The sequence below is a fragment of the Dunckerocampus dactyliophorus genome, chromosome 2 (genome assembly GCF_027744805.1).
Source record: "Dunckerocampus dactyliophorus isolate RoL2022-P2 chromosome 2, RoL_Ddac_1.1, whole genome shotgun sequence".
Classification (NCBI taxonomy): Eukaryota; Metazoa; Chordata; class Actinopteri; order Syngnathiformes; family Syngnathidae; genus Dunckerocampus; species Dunckerocampus dactyliophorus.
Window position 1 is genome coordinate 45,292,407 of NC_072820.1, and position 20,097 is coordinate 45,312,503.

The 20,097-nt window shown below is 43.0% G+C and overlaps 1 protein-coding gene across 3 annotated transcripts in view; it reads left to right on the forward strand.

Moving 5' to 3' along the window:
- Window positions 1-20,097, forward strand: part of rbfox3a (RNA binding fox-1 homolog 3a) — a 592,196-nt gene that overhangs the window by 272,819 nt on the left and 299,280 nt on the right. For all 3 annotated transcript variants that reach the window (XM_054768103.1, XM_054768106.1, XM_054768108.1), the window contains exon 5: window positions 12,225-12,346. In XM_054768103.1, coding sequence (XP_054624078.1) covers window positions 12,225-12,346 — 122 coding nt within the window. The remainder of the gene's footprint in view (window positions 1-12,224; window positions 12,347-20,097) is intronic.

Sequence of the window (20,097 nt, forward strand, 5' to 3'; positions counted from 1 at the left end):
TTGACATTGTTGCTAGGCAACTTCAGCAGTTAGCCGGTTAACTTGACTTGCTAGCAGCTATCAACACTTGTAACTAGTTTATTTCAAGGAACCTGTACCTCTCGCCTATTCAAGTTACGGTTGGGGGAGTCAGCGAGCAGTGTAGTCAGGAAAGCACCAAAATAGTTCAAATTTCCAGTATCTTCAACAGAGTTCCTGCCATGTACGTCTGTCCCAGTCGACTGCAAGCAAAACAAAAATGCAGATGACCCAGTGCAGGTAAAAACTATTAATTTTTACCAGAGCAAAAGATAAGTAGAAAACAGGGACCAACCTCACACATACAATGCTCCAACAAACTGAACTAAACGCTAACGCAAACTAAACAAGGCTGGACTAAATAAACCAAGTTAGCCACAGGTGTGTGTAATGAGAAACATAAAGCAGACCCAGAACAGAACAGAACAACCCAGTATAACAAAATAAGAGCAGGAAACCGAAACTAAGGCATAAAAATTAAAATAAACCTACTGACACACAACCTAACGCATGGTTTTGCGGTGATTACCAAGACTTGGATGAACGTACTTGCTGTCAAAGTTCTTTTGGACATTAGCCAGCCTGCACTTGAAAAGGCTGAGATAACCTTTGAATGAAAGAGGAATAGTATCCAAATTACTAGCAAAGACTAAACACAGTTGTAACTTACAGCTATAGATGTTACATACCAGTGGTCTTGCCAGTCTTCTCTTGTTACAATCATTTGAATAGTCGTGGCAATGACATTTAAATAGTTTTTACAATGATATTCCAGCAGTACCTTTCGTTGTCTACTAAATTTACAAATTACTTTGTACAACCAACCTAGCATCATATAATGCATGTCATTGTTAAGTCACATTGATATCAAACAACACTTTGATGAGGGGATTTCAAATACATGGACTTTTAGCAAGTTCGGGCTCCTTCCCCGCCAGAGAAGTGACGTTCCATGTCCCAAGAACCAGATTTGGCCGCCGAAGACCAGGTCGCCTAGGCGCCCGCCCTCGACCGCCACCCAAAACGCAATGCACCGGACCCTTATGCTTGCCCCCGCAGGTGGTGGGTCTACGGGGGGGAGATCTCGTGTGGCTTCTTCGGGCTGAGCCCGGCCGGGTCCCACGGGTGAAAACCCGACCACCAGACGCTCGCCTGCGAGCCCCTCCCCCAGGCCTGGCTCCAGGGTGAGGCCCCGGTATCCCACTTCCGGGCGAGGTGCGGTCTCTCCTTGTGTGTTTATTCATACGGGTCTTCTGAATCACTCTTGGTCTGGCCCGTCACCCAGGACCTGTTTGCCTTGGGAGACCCTACCAGGGGCATATAGCCCCAGACAACATAGCTCCTAGGATCACTCGGGCACACAAACCCCTCCACCAGGTAAGGTGGTGATTCACGGAGGGGCCGAACTTGTGAGAGAGGTTGAGACATTCCGACTAGATATAGTCGGACTCACCTCGACCCACAGTTTGGGTTCTGGATCCAAATTCCTCGAGAGGGGCTGGACCTGGACCTGGACCTGGACCTGGACCTTGTTCTACTCTGGAGTTGCTGCAGGGGAGAGGCGGCAAGCTGGTGTGGGCTTATTAATAGCCCCCCGGCTCGGTGCCTCTGTGTTTGAGTCATCCCCGGTGAACGAGAGAGTCATTTCCCTACGCCTTCGGGTTGGGGAAAGGGTCCTGACTGTCGTTTGTGCGTACGCGCCAAACGGCAGTTCAGAGTACCCAGCCTTCCTGGAGTCCATTAGAGGGGTGCTAGAGAGCACCCCAACTGGTGACTCTGTCGTTTTACTGAGAGACTTCAACGCCCATGTGGGCAATGACAGTGTGACCTGGAGGGGCTTGATTGGGAGGAACGGCCTCCCCGATCTGAACCCGTGCGGTGTGATGTTGTTGGACTTCTGTGCGAACCACAGTTTGTCCATCACAAACACCATGTTCCAGCATAAGGATGTCCATAAGTGCACATGGCACCAGGACACCCTAGGCCGCAGGTCTATGATCGACTTTGTAGTCGTATCATCAGACCTGCGTCCGCATGTTTTGGACACACGGGTAAAAAGAGGGGCTGAGCTGTCAACTGATCACCACCTGGTGATGAGTTGGATTAGATGGCGGGGGAGGATGCCGGACAGACCCGGGAGACCCAAACGTGTAGTGAGGGTGTGCTGGGAACGTTTGGCAGAGTCTCCTGTTCGTCGAGTCTTCAGCTCTCACCTCCGGCAGAGCTTCTCCTGCATCCCGGGGGAGCACAAGGATATCGAGTCCGAATGGGCTCTATTCCGTGCCTCCATTGCTGAGGCAGCCGATCGGAGCTGCGGCCGCAAGGTGGTCTGTGCCAGTCGTGGCGGCAAGCCCCGAACCCGATGGTGGACACCAGAGGTCAGGGCTGCCGTCAAGCTGAAGAAGGAGTCCTATCGAGCATGGATGGCTTGTGGGACTCCTGAAGCAGCTGACGGGTACCGGCAGGCCAAGCGGCACGCGGCTTCGGCGGTGGTCGAGGCAAAAACTCGGGTGTGGGAGGAGTTCGGTGAGGCCATGGAACATGACTTTCGGTCGGCCTCGAAGAGGTTCTGGCAAACCGTCCGGCGCCTCAGAAAGGGGAAGCAGTGCCCGGTCCCCACTGTTTACAGTGGGGACGGGAGCCTGCTGACCTCGACTGAGGATATAGTTGGGCGGTGGAAGGAATACTTTGAGGCCCTTCTCAATCCCACTGACATACCTTCCATAGAGGAAGCAGAGACTGAGGATACGAACGCGGACAGTTCCATCACCGTGGCTGAGGTATCTGGGGTAGTCAAAATGCTCCCCAGTGGCAAAGCTCCGGGGGTGGACGAGTTTCGCCCTGAATTCCTCAAGGCTCTGGATGTTGGGGGACTGTCTTGGCTGACACGTCTCTTCAACATTGCGTGGAAGTCGGGAACAGTACCTCTGGATTGGCAGACTGGGGTGGTGGTCCCCCTTTTCAAGAAGGGTGACCGGAGGGTGTGTTCCAACTATAGGGGGATCACACTCCTCAGCCTCCCTGGGAAAGTCTATTTCAGGGTGCTGGAGAGAAGGGTACGACCGTTAATCGAACCTCGGCTACAGGAGGTGCAATGTGGTTTTCGTCCTGGTCGCGGAACACTGGACCAGCTCTACACCCTTGCAAGGGTCCTGGAGGGTACTTGGGAGTTTGCCCAACCGGTCTACATGTGCTTTGTGGACCTGGAAAAGGCATTCAACCGTGTCCCTCGCGGTGTCCTGTGGGGGGTGCTCCGGGAGTATGGGATTGGTGGCACGCTACTACGTGCCATTCAGTCCTTGTACAACCGGAGCAGGAGCCTGGTTCGCATTGCCAGTAGTAAGTCAAGCCTGTTTCCGGTGAACGTTGGCCTCCGCCAAGGCTGCCCTTTGTCACCGATTCTGTTCATAATTTTCATGGACAGAATTTCTAGGCGCAGCCAAGGTGTCGAGGGAGTCCAGTTCGAGGGCAATAGGATCTCATCTCTGCTATTTGCAGACGATGTGGTCCTGATGGCCTCATCGGGCTGTGACCTGCAGCGTTTACTGGGACGGTTTGCATCTGAGTGTGAAGCTTCTGGGATGAGACTCAGCACCTCCAAATCCGAGGCCATGGTTCTCAGTCGGAAAAGGGTGGATTGCTCCCTCCGGGTTGGGAATGAGGTCCTGCCCCAGGTGGAGGAGTTCAAGTATCTCGGGGTCTTGTTCACGAGTGAGGGAAGGTTGGAGCGTGAGGTCGATAGGCGGATCGGCGCAGCGTCTGCAGTAATGCGGTCGCTGTACCAAACCGTCGTGGTGAAGAGAGAGCTGAGCCGGAAGGCAAATCTCTCAATTTACCGTTCGATCTATGTTCCCACCCTCACCTATGCCAAGCCAAAAGCCAAAAGTCTTGCCCTCTTGTTGATCTTACTCATTTGGAAGAAAATGTCGACTCCCATTGCACAAAACCCTCGAAATTGCCACAAACGCGCCAAGGAGATCACAAATTGAGGCAATATTTACATCCGTAAACGCATGTCAAAGCGTGTGCCGTCGTGCTTTTGTGCATGTGCCTCATCACTTCCCGGACGCTTTGCGTTCACATTGACAAGTCGCATAATATGAAGTTTAATGTGAACGACCACATAAAAGAAACAAAAAATCTGAACTGTACAGGCCCCTGGGCGCGACTGAGTGTGCTCACACAGATCAAACTTGCTTTAGTTGTCTTTTCTGGGCGTTCTGAAGATATAAAAACAGATATAAAGAGGCAACTAAGAATGCAAGTAATGGGACACACCTATCCCGCCTACAAAGCCTTCTGAAAAAACCTCCAAAAACCACCAACAACGCTCCATTTATATAATGTGACCTGCATATTAACTCATTCTGTCACGTACTGTCAGGCACGAGTTGAGGCTGTCGAGTGCATGACCCCCAATATGCAGAGATGAGGCGGCGGCTTGCAAACAAAAAACTTTAATATTGCACAATGGGAAATAACAAAAAGCGAGAGAGGAAAAAGAGCTCTGTGAAACAGGGTACAGGTAGTCCAGGTGAGTTCTCTAGGTGACAGCACTGATACGGAGACGAGGAACAAGGGTAACAGAGGCAATAACGACAACGAACCAGCGTACGTCTGACGACGCTGGTCTTTTAACCGCCACTAATGATCGTTGGCAACGACCACCAGGTGTGAAGCGGCTGCCTCTTCCACCCGGCAGGAAGTACACATTGCCAAAATAAGGCCGCAGGACGGGAAGCACTCGCTCCTGTCCTGCGAAACATGACATCATTCAATACCAAAGACATATTCATAAAATGTTATAATCCCCAACGCCCGATCCCAGCAACATATTTATACATCTTTCACGTTTTTTTCCATTTCACTACAGAGCAATTTTTAGCCATAAAAAAATGGCCACAAGTTGGCAGAAGCGCATTTGATAAGAGCTCAGCAGGTATCATGTGAACGGAAGACTCACACATAACAGGAAAGAGGAAGTGAGAGAGCGTGGGGGAGTGCAGAAGGTTACGTATTGTAGGGAAATTTTACAGTACAAATTACTGTAAGTATTACATGTTTTTAATGAATGTGCCTGTTACTACATGGTCACAGCATGGATATAAAACCATACAACCTTGGAGGCTTTTGGATGTGTTTTAATAGCGGGCTTTGGAGGTGGAATAGGTGTGTCCCATTACGTGCATTGATTACCTGTTTCTTTTGAGCTGTTTGTATAGCTTTAGAACGCACAGAAAGGAGAAAGACGTGTGTTTATGTCTCACATAAGGATAGTGAATGATGGGCAAAATTCTCCAAAAAGTGCAGTTTTCCTTTAAGGCTCAGTTTATTACACAGAATCCAAATAATTAACATAAAGTTAATCAAAAGTTAATCAGCAATGGAGCGTCTTTGCAAGGTCAGGTTTGGTTGTGGACATGGCTTTTAAATCTCTGATGCACTGAGATGATGCTGAGAAGATGCTGTCCTCGACATATTTGTCTCTAGATGACTGGCTGGTAATAGGAAACGGCAGCAGTTCATCCATAGGCTTTTATTGACCTTTATGGTTTTCATCAGCAGCTATTAGTAACAGTGCTGACAAATCCACTGCTTGGCTTGATGGACTGTGAAGTCTAAATTGGGATTTTGGATTTTTGATGAGGAGCGCAAGAAGTTTCTTTTTCCACTCAATGTGTCTACAAAGAGCTGAGCAGCTGATATACAGTACAAAGGTGGTGTGTGTGTTTTTAGCCAAGAAAGAAAGGAGGAGTCTTTATTAGTTACTGGGAATCATTTGATGTTTCAGCCTGTTTGCAAACAAACAACACGGCGAAACACAAAAACAAACGATAAGAAACATCCAAATGTCTGATAAAGATCATTTTTTTCTTTGTCGTATAAAGTGGGCTTGTCCATCCCTCTTCGTCACACAGTCTCACGCTCCTTTGTAAATCAACCCCCACTTTTCTTTGTATCAAAGCCTTGCCTTCTCTGAACTGCTGAAGCTGTTTATTATTAGTTATTTCAAGGGTGAAAATTAGGGATGTGCCGATCCACATTTTTTGGCTTCTGACCCCGTCCGATTTTTTAAAATTGTCTTGGCGATCTGATGTGGTACTGATCCTTTTTTTTTTTTTTTTTAATAATAAGCTTTTGTTACAATTATTATTCCAATTTGTTATGATCTGCTATCACGAGGAAAACAGTAAAAATAAGACAAGATTCCATCCATCCATCTACTTTCCATTAGCCGACGTTGGGTCGTGGGGACAGCAGCCCTACGCCCCCAGCTACTTCAGTCATACTTTGTATGTTCAATCCTCCCGGCGGATCCCGAAATGTTCCCAGGCCAGTTGAGGTACATAGTCTCACCAACGTGTCCTGGGTCTTCCCCAAACCTCCTACCGGTCGAACGTGCCCTGAACACCTCCCTAGGGAGGCTTCCGGGAGGCATTCTGACCAGATGCCGAACCACCTCATCTGGCTCCTCTCAATGCAGAGGAGCAACGGTTCAACTCTTGAGTTTCTTCCGGATGACAGTGCTTCTCACCCTATCTTTAAGGGAGAGCATAGCCACCCTAAGGAGAAAACTAATTTGGGCCATTTGTACCTGCGACCTTGTCCATTCGGTCAGTACCCAAAGCTCATGACCATAGGTGAGGGTAGGAACGTAGATTGACCGGTAAATTGAGAGCTTTGCCTTTTGGCTCAGCGCCCTCTTCACCACAACGGACCGATGCAGGACCAATCCACCTGTCGATCTCCCTTCCATCCTTCCCTCACTCGTGAACAAGACCTCGATGTACTTAAACTCCTCCCTGGAGATGACACGCTACCCTTTGTCTGGGCAAGAAAATCATATTTAGAAATTCATAAACAGGTTTTCTGTGGTAAATATTCCATTTATTAAGTTTGAATCCTAAAGTGCGGAAATTCACGATTCGTCTGGAACCAATTAACCGCTATAAACGAGGGACGACTGCATTGAGGAAGTTGACAATGCTGCAACACACCTATTTTCTATAGAAATGACACCTTTGAAACTCAGATTTTATGCCAGACAAGCGGTCCATCATGTATCTCGACATAAATTAAGCAGCCACTTTTTAATAATAAGATGAACACGGTGGATCCAGGACTTGGTGAGCTGGTCAACATCGACACAAACGGCTTCTACTGTACAGATGAACCTCGGTTAGCGTCTGCCCCGGTAAGCCTGTTTTTCAGTTAGCATCGCTAATTTACACCAGTATTTTGCCTCGGTTTGCGTGCATTTTCTGATTACCGTGGAATATGGCACGCATCTTGTCGTTTATGATGACATCATCTGTTTATGATGTAATCAGCGGTTCACTCTCAAAAATGTTAACACAAAACACATTATTATAGTTTTACAATTATAAGTTTACATGCATTAAACAATTCTAAACGCATGAAAGGGATAACGAACATTTAAGGTTACTTTTACCTTCACTGAAGACGTGACTGTGACTGTTCCCAAAGACACGAGGTGGCAGCGAGATCAACCACCACAACCTTCCTGTTTTCAGTCACGTCAAGAATTACGTCTTCAATTAATTTATCCCTTTCATTCATCACCTATATGTATTTATGCGCATTTCAAATTGTGTTCTGCATTTAAAACTATAATTGTAAAACTATAAAAACGTGTTTTGTGTTAAAATTTTTTGGCTTTCTGGAACAGATTACTTGGATTTACATGATTTTTTATGTCCATTTAGGTTAGAGTGGGACCTTCTGGAATGAATTGACGCTAACTAACGTTCCACTGTATTGGATCGCTGCGCATTTAACCCGCGCACAAATCTGAAGTTAAATATGCCTAATAAAATTGATTTACTATACCGCTGTTATGCAAACAATGCACTTATTTGATGTTGAAGGAGACCCGTATTAAAAGTGATTCCAGGTGAATGTGATTTGTGATGGATGTCAATAAAGGTGACTACCAATGAGATTTATGAGGGAGAGGAAACGCTTCATTTTTATTTTTAGCTCACCCCTCACGTTACAGATGGATGTGCCAAATCAAGAAAATAATCTTGTCATCAGCGTAAAGTATAGCTGTCAGTGAGATAAATGACTGATGTGCGAATTGAATGCTTTAGACACATCTTGATAGTGTGCATGCGCCCTATCACGATCTATTGTACCGCTTCTGTGACTTGTTGTCATGATGTTTAACATAATACAACATTGGCGTGGCAAAGGGGGTGTCTAATCCCCCCTTTTTTTTATTCAAACATCCCTCTTTCTGACTCATGCATACACACACACACACACACACACACATATACACACACTCCCAGTGGATTGCATTTTGATTATGGTCCTGCGGGCTTGGAGAGTGATAAATGCTGGGAAGTGAGCTACTGCTTTGAGAGAGAGAGTGATTCTGAATATAGGAGGAGGGGAGGCAATAAATTTGTCTGGACTGGGAGTGTACTGGGCAAACCCTCCAAACGTGACAGAGGTTGTAAATGTGTGTACAGTGCAAGAGTGTGTGTGAGAGGTAGCGATTGCTTGAGACTCAAACCCCAAGTATCAAAAAGAATCAATATGCCAGACGCAGATGTTTTTTTGCAATCTTACTGTCTCTCGCACATCCCTTGATAGTGTGTGCACGCCTGTGTCTTTACCTTGTACAATTGTGAACAATGGAATGTAGGATAGGCCCAATCTATGGGAGTCTGGAGACAGCCAAAGAAATCATAGCAGATACTAATGCATTCTGAAAGTGTGCTATATGCCGCTAATGTGTAGTTGGATTTATTTAAAAGACAAAAGACATGACCTTAACTTATATGTCAATACAGATCTATGTTTCAGATGGTCTGACTGGGTAAGTAAACAGTTTGGACAGAATGTAAAGAATTTATCCAGCACAGAGAAAACAAACTACGTAGTTGTCTGCTTTCCTCGAGCACTTATGGTTGTTTTGTTTGGGTAGATATGAACAAGGATTTGATCTTTGCCTTTTGTTTGGTTTAAATACCCCCCAGAAGTTTGCTGATATGCTCTCCGGATCATGTCTGTCCACTTCAACTTCAGTTAAGCGCATTTTTTTGTATAGAATAAAATACATTTTCAACGACTTGCTGCCAGTCAACTAAAGTTATTCATAATCATAGTTCGTAGGGATGCAAAGATACAGAAAATGCACGGCTCGGTTCAATATGATACTTTGGAGCTGATATTTTGGTTAGATGTTTCAACTTGGAAGTACAGTTTTGAAATGAAATGTATCTGGTGCAGTAATACCTGCCTTCATAGAACCCTTAGAACCATATAAAACAAAAACAGCACCTTGTAAAATAATAATAAAATAAATAACAAAAATATTCATAATTCAATTCAACATGGCAATAGACCATTACAATCACACTACACTGTGTTCATGATTTCCACTGTTCATGTACATGTCCAGTTTGCTATTAAACAGTACAATTACAAAAATAAACAAAATTATCCAAATGACAATACTGCCAAAGTCAAGCAACACAAACAACTTAAGAATAAGATATTTATTTTAAAAATTTATCATAAAATAATTGCAACAATAAGTTAGTAAGTGTAGAAAAACACATTTCCGTAATGGAGTTCAAGGCGCGCACGGCAAAATAGATTTTCCATGGAACTAGCCGCGACAAATGCAATGACGACTTTTATTGTATGTCAGTCCCTCGTTTATCCCGGTGATTTGGTCCCAGACTCGACCGTGATTAGTGAATTTTCGTGCAGTAGGATTCAATGTTAATAAATGAAATATTTTCTCAGTTTTGGCAGATTCATCCATCCATCCTTTTTCTATGCCGCTTATCCTAATTAGTGTTGCGGGGGTATGCTGGGGCCTATCCCAGCTGACTTCGGGCAACAGGCGGGGTACACTCTGGGCTGGTCGCCAGCCATTGGCAGGGCACATATAGACAAACAGCCATTCACACTCACATTCATACCTATGGACAATTTAGAGTCGCCAATTAACCTAACATGCATGGTTTTGGAATGTGGGACCACTTGTCAGGTCACAGGTAGGGTCAGGTTTCTTTATTAATACCCGCAGGTAAATTAGTGTGCAGTGCAAGAGAGGCATCATATCCGCGGCACACATACAACACTTACAGTAAAAAGACATAAATCAATATAAAAGATTAAAAGGTGTGAGTTCATTGCCCTTTTTGACAAGGGGACATGCTGTTAAGAAAGACAATTGCTGCTGGGGTAAAAAACTGTCCCTGCATCTCTTAGTTCTGCATTTGGGACCACCAGCCTCTATCCCGATGGCAGATACTGGAACAGGTCGTTCAAGGGGTGCAGCGGGTCCTGCATAATGCTAGAGCTCAGTCTCTGCAGCTGCTTGGTGTCAAGTGACTCCAAGCTCACCCGTGAGTGACTCCAAGCTCACCCGTGACTGTCCAATCTGCTTGCCAGACCTTTTGACGACCTGATTGAGAGCGGTGTTATTTTTTGCAGACATATTTCCAAACCAAGACAGTAAACAGAAAGATAAAAGTGATTATATAAAAGTGTGAGAAAACATAGTCATTAGACTCCTGTCAGTGTTATTAACAGCCAGTTTCCTGAGACAGTGCAGGCGCTGGTGTCCCTTTTTACAGACCGCCTCACAGTTGGCCTCAAAGTTCAGCCCATAGTCAATGATTGTGCCCAGGTATTTGTACTGGGTCACCTGCTCCACAGTCTCCTCGTTGATAGAAACCGGGTCAACGCTGTGGCTTCCTTTTCTAAAATCACCATGTCTTTGCTTCTGCTTACATTTAGCAGGTGAAAAGAGGCCTCACACCATTTAACCATTTACAGGATGGTTAAATGGTGGTTTTTAACATTATTAGAGCCCTCTAGACGTGAAATAACACCCCACCTTTACATTTGCATTACCCGGCATAGTTGATATAATCACAGAATATAAGGAAGGAATATCAATAAGACATATTAGAAATAAATGAGATAACGGACTCACACGTTAGCAGCTCCATGTTGCTTTTTTCAGGACAGCGTATTTTCTACATTGGCTATAGTGTCATCAGCGTAATGTAATGGCGGCCTTAAAAGGCTTGACAATCATATTACATAATATAGTAGACATAATAAGAGTCGATAGGCCATTTGAGATGTAAATAAAATTGCTTCTGTGTACCTGTCACAGTAAATGTGTTAGTTGCGGTCGGACAGGAAGTGATGTTGGGGGTCCATAGTTTTATCTAGTGGGTTATGGCCCCAACAGCAGCCGGTGTTATTAGAATGGTTATTATGTTATTATTATTGTGCCTGTTGTGAAATAATTCAAACCTGCAATAAATGCATTGTGATCACATCTGGGGCCTCACTTATGAAATCTGACTAAAAGTCTGCCTACGCCAGAAACCCAAAATATTCAGACCTAAAATCAGTGCCGTACGCACACATTCACGCAATTTGTGCTTCACCTGCTGTCCAAATGTACGTACGCAATGGCATCCCACGTTTTTTGCCACAATAAAACGCTAAAATGGCTTTCTCCTAGTACCGGTAATTTTATAAATAAAATGTTTTGGCTTAAACGATATATTCCAAGGATAAAAATAACAGCAAACCTTTGAAATTAAGAACATAAAATTGGCCTCAAATATCACCAGATTGCAGGAAATGAGGTCTAATTTTTAAAAAATTTCGGGGGGAGGGCCCCCAGACCCCAAGCTCTATTTCCAGCTCCTCGGCCTATGGCCTCGGCCACACCCCCCCTTTTCAAAAATGCTAGATCCGCCCCTGATTTAGGCCAAGAATAAGTGAAATTTGCTTAAATGTGCAAATATTTTTTTTACTAATAGTAGGTCGTAGTCAACCGCGAAACAGCGATCATTTATTGGTTGTTTTGTGAAAAAAACCCAACAGAGTCAGGATGTGATGTTCAAACTTTTCTAAGGAATTTGGATAATAAAGATGAAAAATGCAGTTTTGCATGCTGCTTGAGACGCAGTCTGCCGCCTGCCACAGAAGCCGCCGAATGCTCCCGCCAGGGAGGATTTTGATGTCAGCTGACTGATGTCATTTGTCATTTGGGTTACAGTATCGCTAGTGAAGTGCTATCATACTGAGACCACTGTTTTGAACGGTTTGATACAGATACATGTATTGTTGCACCCTATTTTGCTATATATACTGTTCTGTTCTTAATTTTTATATCTTGTTATGTTATTTTGCAGAAACTAAACCAGGAAGTGGTCTGTGCAAACCAGGAACCATCACTCTGTTTGGGAACGTGGTATACAGTGGGCTTCTCAACGAACACTTCTGGCATTTTGGGGTTCCCCTCATTACCAGACTGGTTAGTTCCCAATTTTATTTACTTTGTGTATTCGTTGTAATTCGTCTTTGTTGTAACGGTACATTCATAGTCCGATTTTTTGGTGCAGAACCTGCGGTTTGGTACAGCGATGTAACAATTTCCCACACGGCAGGAAGCGTGTTTCACGTCACGTGTCTACTCGGTAAACAGTGTGGCCTAGACTATGGCTAGCTGGAGTCGCCGCTAGCGATAGTGCCAAGGAGAAGCTCTTCTATTGTTAACGTGTCCTGTTTGGGAACGCTTAACCTTCCCGGTAAAATACGTAAATGGACAAAGACAAGTGGAAAGCCGTCGTTGTCTATACAATTACTGTACCTGAAATGAACCAAACAGTGATCTTAAAACCGTCGGCCTATGATTGTGATGTACCGTTACACCCGTAGTCTAATATTTACTGTATGCTGTCTTTTCTTTAAATGTCTGAAGAGCTGCATCGATTTCCAGATTACCAAATCAATAATGTACTAACACATTAGTGGTATTTTGATTGACTTTGAATTAGGCTGTGATCTCGTACATGTCACATGATTAATGCAAGGCTCTGTTTCAGTGAACAGTTGATAAATGACTGAAATTGATGTCCCTATATAGGGACAAAAGCGGATATTTGCTGGCATTGTGTGATATACAGTGTTCCCTCGTCTATCGCGGGGGATAGATTCCCAAAATAGCCTGCAATAAGTGAAATCTGTGAAGTAGCCAACTTTAATTGTTGTAAAACCCCTCACAATACACTTTTCTCAGACAGGCATTAACATTTTCTCACATTTCTCTCTTTTTAAACACTCTCAAAGTTCAAATTTAGTTCTAATGATCAGTGTACAAGGTTGGACACAAGAAATTATTAAGTATTCACTCCTCTGACAGTGCCTCTTTCGGCTGTAGCGTTTGTATCCTTGTTAAAACATATTGCTCCTTCCGTGGTCTCCCCCTCGTCCTACTCCTTGAACCGAAGATTCTTTTAGCCGGTTAGTTTCTTCTTCTTCTTCTGTTTATTGGCGGTTAGCAAGCAGCTCACACAGTTAGCTAATTTGCTAGCGGCTATTGACTACAACAGGAAACGGCACAAAGGAGGTTGATTGAAAATGGTCACCAGCCAGTCAGGACGCACAACACAATGGGCGGGTTCTCCCTGAGCCAATAAGGACTGTCATGGCTCTATATTTAGCCGGCTATTGTCTACTGTGAGTTCCTAATATGCTAGTACAGCACTTGTGGAGATGCATTGTCTTCAACTCTCACATGAGTATACAACACCCTCTAGTGGTAGGAGTAGTAAATACAATAACAGACAACAAAGTATCCATAGATTGCTCTAATTCATAAACAGCAAATCCACAAAAGGTGAACCGTGATATAGCGAGGCAACGCTGTACACGCTTTAAGGTATGTCTTGTTGTCTCTGATAGACATCTGACTGAGGTTTAGGGCAGACATGTTTTTAAAAGTTGTTGTTTGGAAATCGTTTGCAAAGTCAAACAAGGACTTTGAAATGTTGCCCTGAGAAAAGATGATATTTCAGCACAGTACGAATCTAAAATTAACCGTCTGAAATCATCAAAAATGATGCATGTGTCCATTGGTCATATTTTATTTACACTGCTATTTCCCCATCTCGAAAAACATTCCTGATGTAGTCTTGTCAGCAGTGTTGTTGACACGGAGCTGGATCTTGACAGTCAACGGCAAGCTGAGCAAGTTATTTCATTTGCACGTTTATTTTTGCAGAGATCCCGTGCGTTTTACAGTAAATCAAAGTGCAAGGTCCATAATCTGCTCGCATCAGCTCTTTTATGTTAATTTCTCTTCAAGACTGCTGTTATTTTTGATGATCATCATCATCATCACCATTAAGAGCTGTTGGCTATTTGCTGCTTGGCTGTTTACGCCATGAACAACACAGGGGGTGCATCGTGTAGAATAATGACTGTATTATGTAATCAACCGATAAAGGGCAAAGATTATTCTTTTAAGTCAAGTATTAGAGATATTTATTACAGCAGCCGTGACTTCATGTGGGTACGCCCTAACACTCGGCCAATCGCACTGCCCCTGTAATATTACAATATATAAAATTTGCAAACAAAAATATAAATATTGCATACAGAAAATGTAACTGTGCGGCGGCCACTTTGATAGATTTTGTACTTTAAAACCAATCCAATGTGGTGTACGGTGGAACTTCAGTTAGCGTCCGCCCTGGTTAGCGTATTTTTCAGTTAACGTCGAAGATTTACGGCACAATTTTGCCCCGGTTTGTGTGCATTGTCCGGTTAGCGTACAATATTTTGTCATGTTGTTGGTTTCCTGAGTCCAACTGAGTTCTTGATTAATTTTTCATCACAAAAAGTCCTTCCTTGTGAGCATCCTATTAGCTAGCTTATGAAATGGCAACTGGAACCGGACGTTAGGTCGCCCGTCTATGACGTTATCAGCGGTTCAATCTCAAAAATGTTAACTCAAAACACATTTTTATAGTTTTGCATGCATAAAACAATTCTTAATGCATATAAACGATGAATGAACAGGATAAATGAACATTTAAGGTTACTTTTACCTTCAGTGAAAACGTGCTGTTCCCAAAGACTCGATGTGGCAGCGAGATCAACCACCACCACCTTCCTAGTTTTCAATTACATCAAGAATCACGTGAATCACGTGAATTTCGTGACGGTAAAAGTAACCTTAATAAATGTTAATGTTTCCCTTTCATTCATCATTTATTTGTATTTATATATGTTTGAATTGTTTCTGCATGTAAAACTGCAATTGTTTTGTGTTAACATTTTTGGCTTCCTGGAACAGATGAAGTGGACTTACACGATATGTGTAAAATGTATTTGGTTAACGTCAATTTTGGTTAGAGTCGGACCTTCTCGAACGAATTAATGATGCTCACCAAGTTTCCGCTGGACAAAACATCCACATCTTAGCTACGTGGTACAATCGACCCTCTGAATATCGCAGTTTGATTATCGCTGCCTCACCATATCGCGGTTTTCAGATCACTGTTTCGTGCTAGACTATGGTCTACTGTTAGTCAAAACAAATTGAAATACAAGTGATATGTAGTATTCTGGTCACTAGGCGGTGGGAATGACACAAAACATTGAGACATTACCTTACATTACATTACCTTAACACTAGAAGTCCCAGGGTTTTCTTACTCCTGCTGCCATGCCCAGAGGACAGCCGAAAGGCTGTGTGGTTTCAAATTAGCAACTCAATGGCCTACAGTTACCCATTTGTTTTGTAAACCCAGCCATTACCGCCGGATGAGCGGTTCACAGACATGACATGTGTTAAGTGCTTGACCTAAAAGGGCATCGGAATGCTCAGTTCAGGGAGGTAGAAGGGTTATATGTGACAAGAGTCTGTAAGCTTCAAAACAGCTACCGAAAAAAGCAGGCCTACTGGGTGTGGTGTGGTGGAAGGGTGGGCGTGCATGCATAAGAGTGTCATCTATCCATTTTGTACCTTTATTGCTGACAAACACAGAAAATCCTGGTGGAAACAACAAACTAAGAAAATAAATAAATAAAACATACATATGAAGATGGATGGAAAATCTAATCATGAAGTCAGCAATGGCATGTCCGATAGGATGGAGTGAAAAAAGGTTCTCCTCCCATTCTGTGTGGAAGTGGTCGTTTTTGGTTTCTTAAGTTTAGAGGAAATTAGTTTAAGGCTAACTGGTTAGCTCGCTAACTTGCCAGTTAGCGGCCATCTCGAATCCCTGCAGCATAAGAGTTGAGCAGTGTGTTGCGAACAAGAATAAAAACGCACAATAGGAGTGTAAAGGTGAGTGTATGGGTGTTATTTCATGGCTCTAATAGTGTTAAAATCATATTTAGAAAGTCATAAACAGGTTTTCTATGCAAAAATATTGAATTTATTAACATTGAATCTTATGTATCGAGGAGATTGATTTATGGCAGTCGGGTCTGCAACCAATTACAACCAATTGCAATTACAATTGCAATAGTTGACAATTAGTGTAGTAACGTGTTTTAGTCTAATATTAATAATAATAATATACAGGCATGGAAAAAATGATGAGACCACCCTTGTTTCGTTCAGTTTATTGATTCATTTTAATGCCTGGTACAACTAAAGGTACATTTGTTTGGACAAATATGATGATGATAACAAATATAACTTAAGAAAACTTAAGTTGAATTTAAGAGCTGATATCTAGCAACTTCCATGGTTTTCTTGATAATAACCAAAAGCACGCAAGTTCTTAGATGAATAGCTATAGCATTGTACTGCCAAAAAATGTGTCTTTTATGAGCTATTTTTGTTGTCATTGTTATATTTGTCCAAACAAAGGTACCTTTAGTCGTATCAGGCATTAAAATGAACAGGAAACTGAAGAAACAGGGGTGGTCTAATCATTTTTACCCATGACTGTATGTCATTCAAAATGAATGCATTTTATTGTTACAATATGCCAAGGGCCAATAAAAAAAACACACTTAAAATGGCCCCCAGGCCACACTTTGGACATCCCTGGTTTATGTTACTTTTAAGGAACATTGCAAACAGGAGACGAATACATGTACCTTTACACCCGCACTAAATATCATTCCTTTCCCTAAAAAGGTTAAGAAGCAATCACTAAAGGTCTGGGATTTGGCAAGTTGAGCGGGCATGAATCCGTACAGCTATCTATGTTAATTAAGCTAACATATTGTCTGACTCAGTTATTTACTAAAACATGCATGCCAAGTTTTCAAAGAGGATTCAACTTGGCCGGCTCGAGTGCAGGGAATACATTTGTTTATGGCTGCCAGAGTCCCGAACAAGAAATCACTAGCAATCACAGGAGCGGGTCAAGAGTGGAGACTAACCTAGTAGTAATTTGCAAAATGGCAAAATGAAGATGAGGAGTCCAGTTTGCATTACCCAAGTGTGCAGAAGAGTCCAACCGAGCAAACGGAAATGACTCAATACGCTTGCCGCAGCACATCAGGGCCGCACCACATCAGCTTTTGGATCATTGTATGGTTGGCCGATGCTGATGCTGACTTTTTTCTGTTCATTCAGGCAACTGACTAGCCTTTAGTAGGGCGGCATGAGCAATCAGTTAAGTGAGTGAATTAAAAATGAATAGAAAAAGACACAACAAGAGTAAATGGAATAGTGATGTATCAGCTGTGTGAATTTGCATGTGTATGCAGTACATACACACACAAATTACTTGTTTATGCCTGATTAATTACCCGGAATTGTAATGTTTTCAAGTAGATGCTGATTAATTACAACTAAATACATCGATAAGTACATGTTGACATCGCCTTACTTTTCCGTCGTTGAGGGCGTACTAACACTCGGCTGTACTGTACTGTGCATTCGTGCTACAACCTGTTTGCTTGTCCCATCACTTCTGTTCTGCTGTATTAATGCAATTTGCCTGACTTTGTTGATTATTTCCAGTCTTGTTTTCAATCGTTCGGACTATTTCCACAGTGCATTAATATCTTGTGTGAAGAGTATTGCGTTAGTTAAATGACACATCTTTATTACCGACATGAATGTCGTCATGGGTAAGCAAGCGTGCCATTGGTTGTTTTTTTTTTTTCTTGCTTTGATTGAAAATATGATGGTTATCATTAAGAATTTGCGAGGAATGATCAAATTACTGTCAATATATGACTTGGCCGATTCCATTTGTGCCATGCCTGAGATAATGATTGTATAAAGGTTGAGTGCTAAACCGCTGCGTGTTGATTGATCAGTTGTTACATCTGATTATGGTACATGTGCCATTCCACCCCTACTGATTACCCGTCATCCGTCAACGTTGAGGTTGCACAACCAAGTCATACATTAGTAGCCTATTTCACAGAAGCAAGCCGTTCAGGTTGTGACCGGACTGTGACATAACCGTAAACTGCTAATTTACCTAACACAGCTGTTAGGAAGAGAATATTTTCCTACTCTGTTCTGGATATTCTACATCTACAACATACAATTACAAGACCTGTCACTTGGAACAGAAGGCACCCTGTTCTTTTTAATTAATCTCACACACACACATAGTTTTATTATGAGTTATCCTTTCTGTCTCCTGTCTGAGGCGCTAAGCCTGCTGGCCAAGGATGGATTGAAACCAAATCATAACAATACCCCAACAAACAGTTAACAGTAGGTTTTCTGACCATTGGGACCGCCACCACAGCAGGCAGATGAGAAAGAAGTGTGTTTTACTTCAGAGACCGCTTAGCAGAGATGGTTGAGTATTGACCGGGTATTGACCGAGTCGTTCAAAATGACTAAAGGGTTTTTTACCGAACTGGGAGTCGCGGTTATTCTTCTCTGATAACTTGTTCACTTACCCTGCTGTCACTAGTTAAATTAAAAAGGAAACCAGGTAACATGACATTAATTGTGCAACTGTTGCTCTAACTACATTTGTTCAAATGTATTAGCCCTGTGGAAAAAGCAACAGATCTGCTCCATGCCTCCAATCAACTCTCCTCTCCTCTCCACTTCCTGTTCCCGTCTGAGCTGCTTTCTTGCTAACGCCAAGCCAAACAATCGTGAAGCTAGACTCACTAGACTCACCCGCCAACGCTGGAATGAGAGTGCTGCCAAGTGAATCGTGAACCTGACGTGGGCTCACAACTTTAGTGAGTTGGGTAGGTGGACTTTCTTGGGTGACGTAGATGTTGCATTGAGTACTGAGTCACACCTCACCGCCATATTGGATGTACAGTAGCAAGAGAGAACGGTGAAGATGCTAAATTCATGTTCTGAATGGAATTGTACCACTGAATTGTTTACAGTCCGAACAAGATCTCATGGGATTACATTTAACAGGTAAGGCTGAAAAAATACTTTCGATTGTATTTGGCCATTATAACATCATTTTAAGAACAGAATTTGTTGACTTTGTGGTATAATGCTGTGGCATATACTGTGGATTTCTGCAGCAAAACCAGCCTCCAAAAACCTCGTAGAAAGGTGCTTTATTACGTTTGGTCCGATGCATTGTTTAAGGCAACGGGCCAACCATCTCAATGAGGTGTTTGCTTAGTGCGTATATACAGTATATCCATGGGAGTCTCAGTGTGAGTTTTTTTTTTCTTTTTGAGCATGCACACTCACTAGTTAGTAAGTGATTCATAAAACCTTGACTCCGTAAAAGGAATTTGTCATGACTACCGCTTGGATCTTTCTAAAGCTTGGTTGCGGGGGCTGACTGTTCTCTCCAGCGCTGGCATTACAACTGCTCGTATTTATCCATTTAATATTAAACTCTAAACTTTACTTGAAACTCTTAATGTTATTTCACAGCTGGTAGAACAAAAGAATCTGGGTGGACTGGTCAGGTCACAGCGTTCATACCGACTTTCTCTGCCCATGACTTGCTAACGTCACCATTCTCTTGACTCACAAGTGAGTCCATTACATGGAACCACAATCATATCGCCCGAAGTGAAATGAGTACTTAGTGTACCGAATTGTGCTTCCATGAACAGGACCAAACTGTTCCACTTGGTGGAAACTACAAGAGTCGAGACCATTGGTTGAGGATATACTGTATCAGCTTGTTATAATTTCCTTAAGACTACTGTATTGTATTCGGGATTAATAATTTAGCATGTCCCAGAACTGAAATAGCAAGACAACCAGACCTGAAAAAGCTAATATTACACTGTACAAACAGACAACAATAAACATTTGTTTATGGCATGCAGGACCTTTATGCAATCCCTGCACAC